Below are 19,524 nucleotides of genomic sequence, written 5' to 3'. Positions count from 1 at the left end.
ATTAGATTAGAATTTGAGCATAGGATCATTTCGCAAATTAGATTAGAATTGGAGCATGTAAAATTTCATATATTAGATTAGAATTAGATTACACGATCTAACAATTGACGTGACTTGGCCAATGGTCATCATCCCTACAAAATGTGCAGTTCCAATCAGAAAAGTGCTTCGGTCCGTGCAAGGAAAAGGAGGAAAGGACGTAGTTTATTTTTGTCCTTGCTGTTTTTGCGGCATGTACATTGTACACCGACTAATACTACACAGTACACATGCACACGATGTGCATATGCCGCTGGACAAGGAAGTGCAGATATAGCCTTTACGGCTTTCTGAGTCATGCACGAAGTCGATAAGATGGTAGTTCAATTCCTATAGCGTGCTTGCTACGAAAAAAGCCATTAAACCCGGCGTTCCAAACACATGACGCCTGTCAAACATATCTTTATATTATATGATCTGAAAAAAGAATGAAAAACGAAAGGTGCAGGGAGTGAGGCTGCCTATCGCGCTCCGTGCTTTGACATGCGAATAAAAGTAAATAGTGAGTTCCGTTCGGACTCAGTTATGATGGTAGAATTGCAGTAACAAAAATAAATATGTAGCCGTATAAACGACTAAGCTGTAGCCTTCCGATCTGATTGCATGACTTGTGGTGTCAGGAGCTTTGGTCGTCGTCGGAGTAGTAGTGGTGGTAGTAGTAGTAGTAGTAGTAGTAGTAGCAGCAGCGGTAGTGGGCGCTGGTGAAAGCCTGTTACACCCATCTAAACATACGAACAGATAAAAAGGAACAACGCAACCAGGATGGTTGGAAGGCGCCCTTCCCCTAAGCAAATTTTCGATTAGGGCTGTTGTAATGCCACGTCACTGGCGAAATTGTACGACCTCGTACCCGTCAAACTCCGATTATGACATCGCCCTGAATCGAAGGCATATTCAAAAAAGAATAGATTGGTCAATAGCCTACTATAATGCACTGGTCAACAACCTTTTTAAGAGACGAGGCAGATTTAAAGGAAACTGCGACTACCATTTATATACATTTTGTTCTCCGATACGGAGAAAAATGTTTCAGGTAATGTTGAAGCGAAATAATAAGAGTTAAGTATATATACAGTTACAGAGAAATGATCCAGATACGTTCATTTACCCCGATTTTCTCAAGCCCTGCAAATGTCTTCAACCATTCCAGTGTAATGACATAATTGGCTTTATTAGGGGAACCTGGAAGGCTGGAACAGGGAGTCAACTCGGAAAATAAGGTACAAAGCGATCTGGAGAACGGAGTAGGATCACTCGTATATGAGTTGAAGGTTGCGTTTTGGCGTTTTTGCTATTGGCCGACAAACAGGTACTAATCGAATAATATCGTAGCACTATGTTGCCGAAAATCTTAAACTTATTAATGTCAGAGCATCATATTCCCGTCCAAATCACATAGGAACGTGAAAAATCGGGTGTTGTTGTAGTTGCTTTGGATGTGAACCGCACAAAACGTTCTCGCCGTGCGTTTGAGATTCCTGATGTAGGTTGTAGGTATACAGGGGTGGGAAAAATCGAGATTCGATTCTGAATCGAGTATTTAGGCGTAGAATATGACGTCATACCATACGTCCTCCGTTAGGAAGGTTTGTCCTCTTTTTTGAGGAAATCAAAAATGTCCTCCGAGGACGCCTAAATGCAATTCGTCCTCCTTTACAGCTTTGACAGCTATACGTTAATGGACAGCGTCAAATGAAAATCGGAATAAATGACGTGACATAGGTAATACGAACGTTCGAGCATGTAATTCGGGAGTCGAGTGAAAGTGATGACCTTTTTTTAGTCAACACAACAAATTTCCCGTAAATGTATAAAGTCAGCTGTTTTCAGTTTAGGTACACTAACTCTTATGAATATGGTGACCATATAGGTGATCACGTCTTCGCAGATATGTTATTGCCACGAACGTGTGTGGCTGTGATTGGTCAATCGAGATTTCAAGGCTTTCGCTGTGGGAATAGGTATCGCAACTATAACTATCGTTGAAAAATTAGCCCTTGGTGCAAAAGGGCGCATGATTTTAGTGGGCCTACTCGAAAAAAATCATCTCTCACTCGATTCGGATTCGGGTAGGGGTACTCTAATTATTATGACCGGTCCTAGTTATAGGTAGGCCTGCGTGGCGCACATTCAGACGGGGACATTGTCCCATTAGTCCGTCATAGCAAAGCAATCATATTTCGTCAGCAATGTCTTTCGTATTTGATTCCTATCGACAAAGAAGTTGCTTACAAGTCCTAGTTATACGCCGTTGCTGGATCATGCTAATTATCGCTACTCGCCAGGCTGGAACGACTCGGTTTCATGTAGCAACAGGACTCAATAAAAACAACAAACCTGTCTGACATGAAGTGTCCTGGCATCCTTTGGAGTACGCTACGCCCGGTTGGTCCGGGTATATGTTTTCCCGGCAACCGCTGCTGATGGATGACGAGGAACATTTTAGATCATACGCTACAGTTGTGATGTTCGCTAGGGCTGCGAAAAAAGATAGTGTACATCTGAATTTAACAGTTGCGATATGATACAATTCTCAGCTGTCCTTGTCATTCTATAACGCGTGGTCTGGTCGACCATAGGTATCCGGCAAATAGCACAGCTAGTTTTTCCGAGTAATCACTATTCATGAAAATTCCGTCTACTTATACACATGTGTACTCAAGTGGTTATGCTTTTAGATTTTAAACTTAAACCTCTAGAGTAGGCTACTTCAACAGTGTTTGTGATAAGACCTAGTTAGTTTAGGATGTCAATGTTCTGTCTGGCTTATTCTCATTTCAAGGAAATTTTTACAAAACAATTCCTGAATTGAAATCAACGTGTTCCGAACCCCATTCTCATCCAAGCAGTTCAAGTTTATTGTGAAGGTATAGGCCTATTGAGTGACATTTTAATGTTCCTTAATTTTTCAGCAGATTATGACTTAGGATTTGGAACAATCGCTTTATATCGGAAAACGGAACGTACCCGTATAATATTATATCCTTGTGTTATCGATGCAATATGCGTTCATTTCGATACAAAATTATATTTTAATGTACCCACTTTATCGAAATCGATCAGGCAATGAACTTTAGAGGTATTCTATGTTTAAATGAGAGTTAATATATGCATTATTGGTCCGCATTTCGCATAATAATTACTGTTCAATGACACGCTTATTATATACAAGTAATATGTAGCATAATAATTACTAACCCAATGTAACAGTGACTATGTGTTTATTGCAGTATATCTCCCCGCCAGTACTATTGCATTCCTTCAGATACGTGTCATCCATCGCTTCGTTTGGAGAACAGCCGTAGAGTTTGCCTGCGTCACCCGGTGCCCCTACTATTGAGTCGCACGTATAACACTTCAAGCAGCATCCTGAAATCGCGAAAGAATTTGAACGCGATGAGTCGTTCAAGTCAAATCTTATTATTATTATTCTTTATTCACAGTAGAACTGGTAAATACACACATAATCCGGGAAGCAACCTGCCCCCGAAGGAAAATGGCGAGATTGGAGTAGATTTTTAAAATTTCAGTAATACAGTCAAATTGTTATTCCTATGCAATACATGGAGAAGTCAGATTACAGAATTGCAGTAGATGAAGAATTGGCAAGGGTTACAGAGCAGAGGTAGAGATGATTGAAAATGAAGAATCGAAATTACAGAAATTATGCTGTGATTCATAGGTGTAATTTTAGTCCATTGGTGCATTCAAGGCCTTCCGAAGAATATGCACACTGCACACTGTGCACAGTGCCCAAGGCAATAACGTGATCTTTTGGATCATGTCGAATCGAACGTTACCCGGAATCTGTTGGATATGTCTCATGATTTTTTTGCTTACGACCCCTGTAGCGTCAATGTTTATTATTATTATTTTTGTTATTATTGTAATAAAAATAAAGTGACGCTTCTCGCATCAATGCCTTTTGCGTCACTGCTATACGGTACATAATATTGTATACTAGGTAGGGTTACCAATACGTCCTCCTTCAGGATGATTTGTCCTCCATTTTCAGGTTTTTGAAAATGTCCTATGAGGACGTCTAAATGTCCTCCATTTTGGCAATTCGTCCTCCTTTACAGCTTTTAGAGCAAGATAGTGGTTAGATTCGAATGAAAATGGGAATCAATGACGCTAAATAGGAAAGTCGTGGTTCGAACGAAAGTGGACGACTTAAAGTGTGAAAGGAAAACTGGATTTCTGAAGTCGAGCCGTTTTTTTTTAGTCAACCAACGTAAAGTGTGAAAGAAAAATCGTATATCTGGAGTTGAGCCGGAAAGTTGGCCTTTTTTTAGTCAACCAACCAAAATGTCCTGGAAAATTGACCACTTTTCCGGATTTTTAGTCTGAAAATTTTGAAAGTGTCTTCCTTTTCTGATTCCAAGACATGGTAACGCTAATACTATAAGCCAGCGGTTCTCAACCGGGGGTCCGCGGACCCCTAGGGGCCCGCGAAGCAATTCCAGGGGGTCCGCGAGACCTCTAAATTTTTAAAATGGTTGATAACCTAATTTTTATTTTATTTTTTATTTTGAGAAAACATGCGGCAGTTTCGCACCACAACTGCTAAAATATCAGATCATCATAATAATCGTTTGACATGAACTATCGTAATGTGGAAATTCATTTTCATTGCCAATTTTCCATTAACCTGCTGATACAAACATACTGCTGTTTAGAGATGTTTTGTTGGGGTTTGTGGTAAAAAATGAAAATATGGAGATAGCAACGTCAATCAGGGTGACGTCGTAATATCTGCGAAACCTTCTCGGTTTGAAGTTGTCAATCTCATCAAATTAGTGTGCAATCGTTTGAAATAAGAATTTCCGAAGTATTTCCCTAATTTGCCCCAATACAGGGATTGAAACCTCGTCACGAAATCCATTTTATCATGTAACATATACATAACCACTATTTGAAGAGCTTCTTGGAGGTACAGAACTTCAATATACAATTTAATAGTATATTCATATTGAAATGAACCCGAAAATTTTCGGCTTACACTCGTCATAAATCGAACAATGATATACCTGCTCTTAAAGCTCGGCTATCAGATTTGGCGCATTGTTATTGCGGATACCCTATATCGACAAGGCTGGTTTTTTGATGAACAAGGAGTGTTTCGTTACTATCACAGCATTACGCTCCAACCCTGAAATTCATATCACCAGTCATATTGGTATGCAGCTTTGTCTTGTTCATGTTCAATTGCTCATGGTCGAAAATCTTTGCTCGTAAATATGTATGTAAACCTGAACAGGACAAGTCGTTTCATGACAGTCTTTCTCAGGTTGGAAAACTTGGATCCATTCTTTGGCGCATAAAATTTGTCTATACTTTTAGATAAGGATTTCACTTTGACGGTAGAAACTCTCTGCGGGCCGATCAAAATGCCGTCGCGGCGGGCCGAATCCGGCCCGCGGTTCGTATGTTGCCCGTCCCTGCGCTAGATGCTGGTCATAATATGTTCATAAAATATATGTTTCTTCATTTTGGTGCCATAAACGTTGCGATCACACCAAATGTATCGTCGGAAGCGTTATGCGTTAATATTGCATTAGCCTCCATCTATCTTTGCGGAAATGGTTTTCAGCACTCCTCATTCATATCAAAACGAAGACGCAGCAGCAGCAAAATTATCTTTACCAATTTCACCATAAATAGTATGATGTTATTTTCAAGAAAAATCATTATTTTGCTGTATATCACAAGCCTACTGTTCATATTTGCACAAGACAGACACGAAGGTTGCATCATAATAGAGCTAAAATTGGACTAAAACTCGAGGGGGTCCGCGAGGGTCCGTGACGGTCAAAAGGGGTCCGCGAAGCCAAAAAGGTTGAGAACCACTGCTATAGGCCTATACAATATGCATATTATAACTCGAGCATTACTACTGACAGGTCAGACAAATGCAGCGCCATAGCGTTACAAAACCTGTTTACACGATTAGTGTTATCTACAGATTCATCAGTTTGAGTATCCATATACATTACACATTAAATATCAAAAACCTGCTGTGTTTCCCTTGCGTATTCAATGACACGCCCCAGCATGTTTTTCCTTGTCACTAGTACCGCTATACGAAACGCAGTGACGTTTCATTTAGAGCGCTTCATTTTCACACGCTGCCTTACATACCTAGAGCATTCAAACCTAGAGCAAATCATACAATGTACAGTTTTTGTACATTTCACAGGTCATCCAAACAGGACTGAAATACTCCGGTTCTGAGTATTGAAAATTGCATGATTGAAAATATAATACCGATACGAAAATTGCGAAGTGCGTTTAGTGACGGCAGTTGACCATGCGATACTACAGCATCAGGACAAGGGCGCAGCCAAAAAAAATGTGGGGGCGGGCGAAATTTTTGATGAGACAAACGGAACTACGGTGAGTTTGTTTCAAGATATACCGCCACCTGATGTAGAAGCCTATAGACCAGTGCTTTTCAACCTTTTTGAGCTCCGTTCGCACTTTTTTTGTTAAACATATTTCATTCGCACAAACTAACCGAAAATTAGTATACAAAAAGAAGATGAATATACTTAACAAGATTTTGTTCAGATTTGCAACAAATTGGCTACTATGTAGCTCGTAAGCTATCAAGTGTCTCATTAAAAAAGCAACTTTTTTCTCTCGTTTTGATTTAAACAAATTCACTAAAACCCTATACTCGGCCAAACAAGTTGTTGGGTTTTGTACAAGAACTTCTACTAGTGCTTGGATGGCCAGGTCTTAAAATCTGTTCTGTACTCCCATCCAAAATACATCGTATTTTTCGCGAGTGAAAAATGTTTGCTGGCAGAAATCGTTTTTAAGAGCTGACACAAAGGTCCCGGAGGCTCCAGTATGCCGAAAGGGTGAAAACCCATATGTTTGTGTTAGGGCTTTTGCCTTATATTTTGGAAAATAATGTCCAAAAATGATCAAGGAAAGTATAGGCACATTAGCTCGCTACCTTATGATACGTTGCTCCCAGTTGTGTTCTGTTTTTTTTTTTCAATTTCCCATTTTAGGTCTCGAGAGTATATGAGAAGAGCAAATAAAAGGAATTCATTTTTAATATTACAGTAGTATATGCTACGTTTTTACGGACATGTATGACATACAGAACGCGCACACCACAATTCTACCCAACACAGCTCTACAAAACATGTCTGACGCACGTGATTTCAAATTAGAGTGAATTAAATTCCCCTGCGTGTCGCATTTGTACTACTGTCTATACTCTACATCAGTGCTCTTCAACCGGGGTGGTCGTACACCCTAGGGTGTACCAGAATTCGCAAAGGGTGTACCACTCGGATGGGGTGTACAGGGGTGTACCAGATCCGAGTAACAATGAGCCGATGGCTAGCTATCACAAATGCTGGTTTATAGGTCAGTACAGACAGGTTGACGCACAGGTTAACGTGCAATATGGTACAATGTTATCTCAAGTGTAATACTGTTCACCGCTTGATTGTGATGTCATAAGCAAATATTTCTTCTGTTCATTTAGCCGTCGGCAATAGACCAATGGTTCCGTTCGGTGTTGTAAAGTATGCAGTTAACAAACATGTGTTCAGCTAGTCATTTGTATTTTATTGATTTCTGAGGAAACCGCCGCGATAGCTCAGACTTATTGAATCCGTGCTTCCTACCCGACGCTAATAAATACCGCAATGCACATAAATGAAGTGCCGTAGCTAGCCAGGGTCGAATCAGCTTCCATATTGAAATCGAAACCCTTTTGTTTTAAAATGCCGATTGTATGTCCAATCTTTCGCCATACATTTGCAATCTAGTATTTTGTTATAAGTGATGTAAATTAGCGACAATAGACAGTGTATAGCGGCATACGATCTGAGGTTACTGACATCTCTTGCAGCCCATGTGCTACTATCGACTGTGTGTGGTGTGTGGCAGGCCTGATGCGCACTAGGCTGGTGCGCCTGCTATCATCGCTGATCTGAATTACCGCTTCTGCAGCAGTAGCTTTACCTACTCTCCCCCAATACTGTTACATTTAGGTTGATTATCGTTCGTTATATCATGCTGTGACACGAAATCATTGCTCTGACACGAAATAAATTCCGATTTGCGTAGGGTTACCATACGTCCTCTTTTAAGAGGATTTGTCCTCTTTTTTGACTTTTTTGAAAGTGTCCTCGGAGGACGCCCTTTTGTCTTCTTTTTTTGAGATTTTGTCCTCTTTTTTGAAAATTTAGGTCAGATTTAGAGCAAATTGATATGCCGTAAATCAGCACAGAAGTGACGCTCCGGCGGGTATTTCGGAGTGAAAAACTGTGATTTTAGCTCTGAGTGAAAAGTTGACCTTTTTTTAGTCATCCACCTAGCAATGCGGAGAGAAAAACGATATTTTGAGCTCTGAGCGGAAAGATGACCTTCTTTTAGTCAGTTGATCACCAAGTGGGAAAAATTCACCGGTTTTTTAGAATTCTTCTCCGGTTTTGCAAGTAACAAATTTCTGAAAAAGTGTTCTCTTTTTAGATTTCCAAAATATTGTAAGCCTAAATTTGCGTGGCGGGCTGCCTAACTGGCTGCGAATAGACTCTGTGACCAAATACTATTTTATTCAAATCCATTTTTTTTACGGCAATACCTCCGCTTCTACTGGTCGGAATTGAACCAAATTTGAAGAACATAGTTTTTATAGACAACCTAATACTTTCATGGGGTGAACAGAAAAATTTCTAATTTTTCGTTATTTATTTTTGTATAGTAAATAGAAACTTTCCTCTCCCGTAGCAAGGCGGCTACTAGTTGGAAATGAACCAAATTTGGTGTGTAGGCTTAAGTTAGGTAACCTAACAATTTTATCAAGTAGCCAGTACGATTTGAGAAAAATAGTCATGTTTGAAGACCCCTAATGAACAGGGGTGTACGAGTTTTGAGCAAACCTTAAAAGGGTGTACCACGTCGAAAAAGGTTGAAGAGCACTGCTCTACATAGGCCTACTCAGATTGCAAGAACGGGACTATTTCGTGCCTGCAACAGAGCATATCCATATCGAAAGTTCTGGCCATCCAGCATCGGTCATTTTTTGCCAAGGTTTTGTTACCGCTTATGCTCTGACATCGCATTTTATCAGCGGTTTGTTGGCCAAAACTTTACGTCGTGATGTGACCCGACGCAGAAGGGGTTGACCTGGAAATGAATGAGTCTCATAGGCCTGAACTCGTTCGTTGCATATCCCTACACCACTTCATCCCAACGGTCTTGGACTATGTTTTCCAGAAAAACCAGTCGGACAAATCTTATCATGAATTAATAATAAAATGTATAAAATGAAATTAATAAATGAACAAAATGAGCGCTTATTGGCTACAGTACCCAACACAGTGACCCTGGATATGTAAAAACTATCGCAGGATTTTTTGCAATAAACTCAAAACATACTACATGCATATTAACAGATAGCTCTGGCACCGTGTCGACCCAAAATTATACCCTTTGCGATCCATACTCTATTAACCCTTGAAGGGGTAAAAATCTGCGTTACAGTAACTTGCAAATGTGAGTCTGTAATGATGGTATTTACTAATCTTCGTGGCTCGCGCTAACTGAACAGTTATTACGAAAGTATGATGATTGTTTCACGAAAAACAGCAGAAAGTCAATTTGACGTCATTTTTTCAGCCTGTCGCAGGCTCAGACGGGCTGACATACTGCATGTCTGTCACTACGACAGCTTCCAAACCAGTCTTTTGGTTACAGTGCGAAAATATTAATTCACTACGGCTTGTGAGAGCTTCGATTATTGGTGCGTCTTAAGTTAAACAAGTTTTTGCAATTGCATCGTAACTACAAAAGTTACACTGCCCTTGAATTTCGTATTAGGTTTATTTGAATTATTCCACGCCAGAAAAATAAATAATTATTATTCACGATATTCATTCGCACTCATCCGGATTTTCATTCGCACCATTAGCACCACCTTCGTCATTCGCACTGCCATTTTTTTTTTCATTCGCACAAGTGCGAAACGTCACACAGGCTGAAAAGCACTGCTATAGACAAATATACCTATGAAGATTGATTAGTAGGCAGACAAGTCGCAAATATATTCATAGACTACATTACTTTGTTGAAGTACGCAGGAAGAACTTCACGTGTTGCAGGGAGCAGTTGGATTGTCGTAAAAATCACGTTGGTCTTCACTGTGTCGTAGCACTTCACTAGTGGCAGAGTATAATACAATATGTTACTCACAAATTTCGTCGAATTAGTAAAGATAGGACCAGCTTTAGTACTTAATAAAGCACAACTTTTTAACCAACAACCATCCAACTGAATGTTTAGCATTTGTTGTATTGCGGCTGTATGCAAGTCCGTCATCTTTATAATCCATGCAGGCCTTCAGTGTGGACTCGAATCGAACGACAAACTCCCGAAACAGGGAACATCGTTATTCCAACCGTATCGCCAATTATTACTGATGCTAGTAAATCCTATTTATTTGCAAACCCACGTATAGACCAAGATTGATTCAGGGACGTGTGACACAAAAATCTTCAACTTCCCGGAGTCTCGCACAGTCGCAAACCCCAAACGAACTTAAGTTATTGAATAAACGTGTGCGTGTTGGTTTGGTTGTAATTATATGATGCCATTCAACGCCATTATGACGGCATTAAGGACACAGAGAAGCTGTTTTGTTTAGTCTGGAAGTATCTGTAATGAATTGGGAATTCACCACACTGAAAACGAAAATGGATTCCAGTAGAAAAAGGATTGGTATTGCTGAAATGGTTATTTTCGGTGCGGCTGAGAGTTTCAGAATGCTTTGCTAAGTAGAATATTCGATGACTTGAAAATTGAATTGGCAATTTCACTCACGACTCGAGGGACATTCAACATTTCTCACACGACGAGTCAAAGTCAAGTTATTTTAGCCCAGTGATTTGAGTCATTAAAAAATCCTGACAAGAGTCATCCCAACACTGTTTTCCACAAACTGACTATTCCGCTCTGTGAGACAATCATTTTATATCATGCCTAAGTACAGTGACGTCCCAAATATAAATTGTACCGAGTGAACGTTAAAGTATCTCCATTCTCCAGCACTCTTCCAGCACTGAACCACCGAAGTGAAGTCGTAATGCCTAACTAGATTGCGCTGCAGATATACAATGATATCAACATGTAGCATAGCTATTCGAAACGCAGTTGCAGCGTTAAGATGACTATAACAGTACAATTGCAACACAGCTGGATTATGATACTGGTCGAAATTTTCAAATTCGATGTAAAACATACGGCACGGTACGGTACGATAAGAATAACGTAATTCTGTACCGTACTTCTCGCCAAAATCGTAACATATCTATTCACAATAGCCATGTCCAACACACTATAGCAGGGCCGGCCAACCCGTGGCCCGCGGGCCACATGTGGCCCGCGAGAAGGTTTTGAGTGGCCCGCGAGGTAATTTCCGAAATTTCTAATATCATCAAAAATGGATTGCACAGATTTTGAGCTTGCAAGACCAACCAAAAATTTGATTAGTCTGTCCGCAATACTTGAGATGTGATGACTAAAATATCAGTTCCAACGCATTGACAGATCCATCAGCCATTCACATATTGGTACATCTTCGTACACTACAATAAAGCAGAATAATTTGCGATAGATTTATCAAAGGTAAAAATTTTCTACAAGCTTAGCGCAATATATTGTCACTCGATTTCTTGTTTTGATTATTGCTGCCCTTTTGTGCAAATGGAAGAACACCTAATGTATCAGATTGAGTCTAACTAAATTCGCGATTACGAGACACAGTGTCGTTCATCATATGCGACCTTGCGTTTGCGCTCGCAGTAAGACGCGCTCGCAGTAAGACCGTCCACCGTCAAACCTAGGCGCGAAATGATTGACGCATGTTGGTCACAGCATTCGATATCGATATGTCCATGCGCCGAATAGCCCAGTCCTCGCAAACTTAGCCCAGCGATATACAGCAGGCCCGCAATATAGTAAAGTGACAATATTATTGACCTATGAATTCAAAAAATTTTCGCGCTTCGCGCGGATAGTGGCCCACGCGGAAGTTCGTCAATCGAATGTGGCTCTTTGGCCGAAAAGGTTGGCCAGCCCTGCACTATAGTCACTATCCATTACAGGAAATAATCATGGCATTGACGTAAACATAATGCAGAAAGCAATCACATAGTAGAGCTCTTTTATTCTAAATTGTAGATCATCTTTCTTACCTCTGTCGACGAAATTACATAAGACAAGAACGACAGCTACTGCTGCGGCAAAATCCAGTTTCATAGTTGTTGCGTTGATAAATAAATACACAATTCTAATCGATCTGTGACAGAAATGAATGAATACAAACGATACAACCCTCTACCTACGCAGTCTATATTGAATAGCAGTAGTGTGTAGTCGTATACATGATACTGCACCGTCACATGCCTTTAGGCTATATTCTTTTTTGCGAAAATATATCACGCTATGTTCTTATAGTCACGTATCGACATCGTGTTTACAATCTGGTCACGAGCTTCATTCTCCATATTCGGAGTTACTTCGGATTAAGCGTACCCTTCCCGAAAACAGATCCCATTTCAATATAACGATGACTAAAGTATTCGTCACATCTCGACAGTTCTGACAACAAAATTTTCTGCGTCAACAGCTAGTTTATACAATGCGTCGAACTACCCCATATAATAATTCATTGCCTTCGTTTTGTTTATAAACTTAAAGACATCAGTGTACGCCTATATATGATCATGATTGCCTACCAAAACATCGAGCGCATTCGACGTTCTCTTTCGCCATGTTCTCAATAGAACACCGTCAGTTTGTATCGGTGCCTTAATTTCACGCATGGGTATACTGATGACTTATGAAAGGCAAGTTTGTTAAGACCGAAAATTGAGATGTGCGTTGACTACGTACCTATTCGAGGATTTTCTTACAAGCTTCGAGCTACAGAAAATTTTTGTTACTGTTAAATTATATTTAGTTCTCGATAATCTTAATAATGAAAACAGCTTTGAAACAAGACCGATGTATCGAAGCAGGACCTGATTGAAGAATGACATATAGTAGTTTCGCACCTCTATAAAAGCACGTTACCCTAAGTCACAATATTGTCATTCGAAAGTCCGTTAAGGAGAAAGTCACACTGATGGTAAACAACAGAACTATTCAGTCCGATGCACCCTAAATTAGCTGATATTTTCCTGTTGCATAGCTTATACCCTTCTGCAGATGCATATTACTGACGACTAGCGGGATTCTGAGTGCAAATGGCTCTTCCGTTTCAAAAGCTATTACGAATATATGCCCCATGTCGCCGTATGTCACGCGACGCAGCTCTACTCTTCGACGTGTTTGTGGCAATATCGAAGCAAACTGGGATGAGTCAAACTGCACTGACGTAATTCGAATCAACGTGATTCAGCTACCATCTGCGTGGTAGTCCTATCACCCATACATATAGTATTCAATGTTCACTTTGTTTTCCATGCTGTAATAAGAGTGATATGATTCCTAAATTACGTTCAACAATAAAACGTCAAAACTGATCGTCTCAGTTCTAGGTTTTGCTTCCTTAACCAGGATCATTAATCCATCAATTCATTGAGCCTTCAGCAAGGTTACAGCACCACAACTTCGTTTATAAGGCCGGTTGATGTAATTTGAATCATTCCGCTCTATTTAATTATATATCCACAACGAACTGTCCGCACGTATCGAAAAAGATCCTTTTACGGCGTACCTATGCACGCTGTACTGTACTAGTGTTCTGCACGTGCCCGACTGCAGTGCACGCACCGTACGTGGATTGATCACGATAAATTATGAAACAGTGTTCCGGTCGTAAACAAGCTGTATTGAGTTGGCTTTGTGCGCACTTTTACTGTCCTATGTGAAGTCGTAATTCTGCGTATAGTCGTTTTGTTTAACAAATTATATTAATTAGTTTTACAATAAGGATGACCTGATGCGCGGACCCCAAAGGTTCGATCTGAAATCTGTATTAACTAACAACGGCACAGAGCACGTGATATTGGTGAATGGTGAGTTGCCAGCACTATTCTGATTGAGTTTCTACACTGCACTGCTCTTATCATGGGCTCTGAACTTCGAACCGCTTCATATCTACCAGTCCTAACCGGAACGATAATCAGTTATCAGTCATCTCTCATCATTATATTTCGACACATAGTCACTATCCCGAAAATGGTAAGGTTTCATTACATCCACGAAATAGGCATGACCGCCATCCTATCGCTAGACGCTGGTAGTCGTTACAAAAATAGAATTTCACTTTCGTCACAGCATGATACTGAACCAATACACGTCTGCCCGATAATACTAATTTTCCATGATGCCACAAATCGAAATTCATACTTGAACCGATAGCGATGGATGGATGAGTCACTCACACACACTCTTTTCATGAACAATAACGTGATGACCATGTTGGAGATGGTGACTGAAGCTGAACCAGTTATGAATATTGCATCAAATATAGGGTTGCATTTAAAACAAACGGTGTTTTAAAACACTTTGTTTAAAACATGTTTTAAACAGTGTTTTAAACAAAGGCTTTTTATTTTTAAATGTGTTTTTTCCAAGTTGTAAAATTATGCTATCATTGTGTAAATACTTTCCAAAAAACATGTTTTTTGAGCCTAAGGACAATTATCACCCAATATAGCCGACGTATATCGATATGGGATGGTTGGAACCCTCAAAATAGTCGGTTCAACAGCAATAGTACAGATATTTCGTCAAATGAGCTATATTTACCCTATATTTTCAATTGTTAATGACAATCCACTTTGACGTCATAGTTTAATATTCGTGACTTCATGGCTTTAAAAAAACATGTTTTAAATAAGGGCCTTGTTTTAAATATGTTTGTTTTAGATTGATTTTTGTTTTAAATGCAACCCTAATCAAATGTAGGCACAAAAATTGGGCTGGTTATTCCATATGCGAGTGATATCACCATCGCTGTATTTTGTGTAATGGGCACACATCAGACAAATAATCTAGAGCCAAGGTCACAAACTGAGATAAAAGTTTTGTTGGGTGTGAAAATGACACGCCAGCGACGCATTTTACCATTTCCCGAGAAATTTGCGTCGTTTGTGACGCACGAATGCGTCACCGTACGCCGGGTTATTTATCGGGATATCTAACAAAAGGTGTCATGTTTCTATGGTGACATAACAAGAAATATGATGTGTTCAAATCTAAAAATATAATCATCACCCACCTCTACACTCTAAATATTTTTCCGTTGGTGACAACGCCAAAGAGAACGCGTTGCACGTAAAAAAAAAGAACACCTGAATAGCCGTTGATGTTGTGGTTTTGTGTTGTGGCATGTGGTGTTGTCTCATATAGACGTTTCCTAGGCACCATGTAAAAACTGTGCCGACTTTGAAGGTGGATATACAAAAATCACCCTAAAGGTGAAATCCTATTTACACCCTATTGAGCTGAAAAATCCAGAATATTTCTCTGGCATTCGGACCATCACTGCTAGCCTCGAAGATTCCGCCAGCGCTACCCAGCTACTTTGTATGCTAAGCGTATAGTGCAATGTCAACCTTTACTGCATAGTGCACATATTAAATCCATTAGAATACTGTAGTAGTATATAAAGCCCACTTACTACTAAAGCTCCAAACCACAAATCAATATATACGGCTGTCTGAGTCAAATAATAGTATTTGTGGTGAGTGTGAGACCACCACACGCATATCAGAGAAAATTAGCAAGGTGCTGCGAATTGGTTGTTGTGGTGATAAAAACATATATTTGATGAATTAGAAGTGGCACTTAATAGAATAAGATCAAAGTGGTACCACCAAATGTACATGTGCAGCAGGGGATTGTCAGTCGTAAGAGCGATTACTAGCTGATCTGGCGTTGTCGACTCAGACCCCACCGCTTGCATGCAGCATTGAAAAATCTTTCATGTGATAATGAAACCATCGTATTCAAAATCAAATACAATATCAGACTATCATGTGAAAATCAGTGATAAGACGAAGCATGAAAAAATTGATAATAAAAGCGAACAATGCACAATAAATCAGGAATTCTGGCATGGCACTATTGCGCAATTTACACACAGCATGAAATAATTAAGGCTTGCAATGTAACCATTGATTATAATAAAATGGAAGTCAACAATATGATGCACAATGAAACAGGGCCACGGCAGTACTGAAAAATTATTACTTACTCAAGACGCACATCTCCGAACTTAAAAGCGCAAGATATTTATATAGTTTACAGTGTAACCATCAAGTCAAGTCAATGATTAAATGCAAGGCAACGAAGTAATGCACAGTAAAACAGGACCACTGCAATAGTATAAATCAATATTTTTGGCATAGTTACTTGACAGTTCAAATACCTTAACGTAACTTTCAACCAGATGTGGCCAGCAAGAAAAATTCACCTCATCTAAATTAGATTAGAATTTTAACAAGATTAGATTTTTTCAACTCAAATTAGAATTACAGCTACAAGGTTAGTTTTCAAAATTAACTAGAATTAGAACTACAATGTTTTAAAAATTAACTTACAATTACTGAATTTGTGAAAACTTGGAAATTCGATGAAGTTCAGTTCCTATCACGTCAGAGTTCATGCTCGAACACATGAAAACGGCAAATATCTGTACAAGCTCAGCTCGATAGACACTATGTAGTTCTTTTGTAGAATTTTCAGGAAAATATACCAAAAAATAGAATTATCATGTTGTCTAGTTGTTCATGTCTACTTTTAACAGGATAAAATGGTCATAGTTTACAATGAAACATTGTAAATGAACGAACGAATGTCCAATAATCCAGCCTTTGATTCCATTTTGATGCCTGGCGCCGACCAGATGCGGTGGATCATTCTTCTTACTTATGGTATCTTGTGAGCCTGAAACAGACATATTTTTATAAGTGATTGGTATGACAAGTCTTTGCAACATTTTTTCAACAGCTGCCAGCAGCTTCCCATCCTATCCTCTTTGATTTCCATAACCAAGAGGTATGTAACGGTATTAGCTGCACCTCAATGTTATCTATGATGCAACAGTTGACCTGCCAGCTGGACGTTCAACAACCCCAATAAAGCACGACAGTGCCCAACTAAATTAGAAGTGAAAGTATCAATTGGATTTTGGTCAAACCAGCACAAACAGTAATGTTTTCTTGAGATAGCTCAGTTAGTTCGAACTGTGTGTTTATAAAAGTACATTCGCTCCTTTCTAAGAAGCGATAACCTTGACGCAAGTTGAAATGACAGACTAAGGCAGAGATCTCCAGCATGAGATTTTTGTGCGGGTAGCTTCTCATTTTTACTGTAAGAATATTTTATACATTGAATTTCAGCCTAATGAAACTGTAGCAACCAGATTTTAGGGGCGCAGTAATAAATATGTGAGCTGCTGGGTTATACATGCATGAATGCAACTTTGTTCTGCAAATTTTGTTGAAATTCAATGTAACTTTTACCGGATTTCAGTGAAACAAAAATTGCCCTAATTACAAGGTAAGGACATTCATGACATACACCCGTTAATAGGTCTATCTTTCCTGCTTGGTTGCCATAGTTCATAGTGTTATTCCATGATTTGGGCAATCATATATATTCATTGAATTCGCAGTTGTGTGTACCTGTTTTGACTTGCAAAGCAGATAATCCCGTCTTTTATTGGCGGTTTATTCAGGCTTTCAAAAGTAATGACTGCAATTTCAGTAGCTTCGTCAATCCTGCTGTCACTATCACTGGATTGATACAATTGAATAAAACAGTTATATTACTAATGATTAAGCCTGATGTGTTCGTAGTCCTAACGTACCTGAAATGCCACTGTCCAATCTATGTATCCTTCGTTAATAATTCTTTTTCAAATCATCAGTTGTGGTTGTGACAATAGTCTTGGAATCTTCTCTATCCTGATACGAAAAGTAAAACCGTCACGAAACAATAGTACAGGTGGCTGATAACATTAGGCGAGGGCATTATTGACATTTAGACTTGTTCAAAAACCCATGACAAGTTCTGTCTGTAAGTGTGTAGATTTTGCAGTTTGTATCTATGGCTGCAGCCGTTCTGACAATATCAAGGTAAATAAGATTGGGAAAAATGCAATTCTGCATAGCATATACCGGTCACCACGCAACATTACAGTTGGTAGCAGCATTCAACCCACACAAGATGCATTGAATATTTTGAGTCAGCAGTGTAGGAAGATATCACAAGGCAAGAAAATGCAAGTGTATTTCAACATTCACCAGGGCGAGCTAACAGAGCACATGAATGAAATTATCACTGCTGACAAAGTGGTGGCATAAAGCAATTAACAATCATAAGGATTCCCTGTTGTCCTTTGTACACTACATGACCATGGGAAACACCAATTAGTGGTGGACATGCAAGCAGTTCTCAGTTTTTACAGGCAGACCTAACCACAAAAACGACCCTCCATTTTACATCAATTTCTAAACCGATTATGATTTGCAACTCTAGAATGACGAAGCGTGCAGGCATGAAGTTGAATATCATGATTCTTGTGTCGTTCAAGCAAATGTTTTCCCTAGCTGATCTGGGCTCTAGTCTATCAAAATTGGTAGAGCCAACAGTGCATTGTTAACGAAATATTATTCTAACAACATACTAAATTATGAAGTAGTAATCTCCACATTAATAGAATACAACTTTGAAATGACAAACTGAAGACTACAGTAGATGGTGACATTTAATCCTGGAGAAGATAAACTGATAATTATACTGTGCAATATGAAAAGGTACCTCAACTCGAACAAATTCATGTGGATTTCAACATTTACCACGGAGAGCTGCTGCTCTGCACTTGAATAAAATCATCACTGCTGACAGAATCAAGCAATTATTCCAAGGATTTTCATGTCAAGTTTCTGCTAATCCACACTTCATGCACAACATTCCCACGGGGAACACTGAAAGGTAGTGGTCATACGATAACTTGTGGGTGTTGGTTTACCTTACCCGCAAAGGACACCAATAACCTTGAACCAACCTCCGCCCTCTCGCGTTTCATAATGAAGTAAGTGAATGATGCAATAGCTGGCCAATTACGTAATTTTCCGTAACAGTAGGACATTAAAGCCTTGATTATGGTAAGTGAATCTTGTACAAATAAAGAACAAACAAACCAAGGTGGCATACAATTTAACATTTACCTTTAAAATTGTCGATAAGCTGCGATACAATTCCACTATTCACCGAGCATCTCTTCAAATCTGCGCTCTCTGTGACCAATGATATATATACAATGATTGGAAACTGCCACGCCCCTTAACGCTATAAGATAGTTTCCCGGCGAAATCAGTCCGTCGCGGGATATGCTTGAGTACAGAAACGGGATTGCGTATGTCGACTGTGGTGGGGTGCTGCGATCGGCCTTGCTGGCATACTAATTCACTGATTTTCCCCAATCGGTTTAGTTTTTGT

General features: G+C 39.4%; 1 protein-coding gene and 2 long non-coding RNA genes across 3 annotated transcripts in view; 1 reads left to right on the top strand and 2 right to left on the bottom strand.

Annotated features, from left to right (window-relative positions):
- LOC145455708 (uncharacterized) overlaps nt 1-19,524 on the top strand; it is a 237,639-nt gene that overhangs the window by 214,188 nt on the left and 3,927 nt on the right. The window lies entirely within an intron of this gene.
- On the bottom strand, nt 426-12,424 carry LOC145455702 (uncharacterized). The gene is made up of 4 exons (XM_080333685.1): nt 12,261-12,424; nt 3,238-3,408; nt 2,377-2,517; nt 426-761 (listed from the first exon to the last, which is right to left on the bottom strand). Exons 1-4 carry the CDS (start codon nt 12,322-12,324, stop codon nt 559-561), a joined length of 579 nt encoding a protein of 192 aa, XP_080189811.1. The 5' UTR covers nt 12,325-12,424; the 3' UTR covers nt 426-558.
- Nucleotides 15,736-19,329, bottom strand: LOC145455707 (uncharacterized). The gene is made up of 4 exons (XR_013920399.1): nt 19,254-19,329; nt 17,891-17,987; nt 17,706-17,816; nt 15,736-16,965 (listed from the first exon to the last, which is right to left on the bottom strand). It is a non-coding gene; the product is annotated as an uncharacterized LOC145455707 (long non-coding RNA).

This window comes from Botryllus schlosseri, chromosome 14, assembly GCF_051294905.1.
Source record: "Botryllus schlosseri isolate E-star chromosome 14, Bs_hap1, whole genome shotgun sequence".
Classification (NCBI taxonomy): domain Eukaryota; kingdom Metazoa; phylum Chordata; class Ascidiacea; order Stolidobranchia; family Styelidae; genus Botryllus; species Botryllus schlosseri.
This window is presented reverse-complemented; position numbering and strand designations above follow the sequence as displayed.

Bases quoted from the DNA above. Each gene is read 5' to 3' on its own strand.
- LOC145455702 (XM_080333685.1), bottom strand. From the start codon at position 12,324: ATGAAACTGGATTTTGCCGCAGCAGTAGCTGTCGTTCTTGTCTTATGT. The intron at 3,409-12,260 runs GTAAGAAAGATG...TCGCGATTTCAG, and splicing joins ATGTAATTTCGTCGACAGAG to GATGCTGCTTGAAGTGTTAT. The intron at 2,518-3,237 runs GTTAGTAATTAT...CTTTTTTCGCAG, and splicing joins CATAGTCACTGTTACATTGG to CCCTAGCGAACATCACAACT.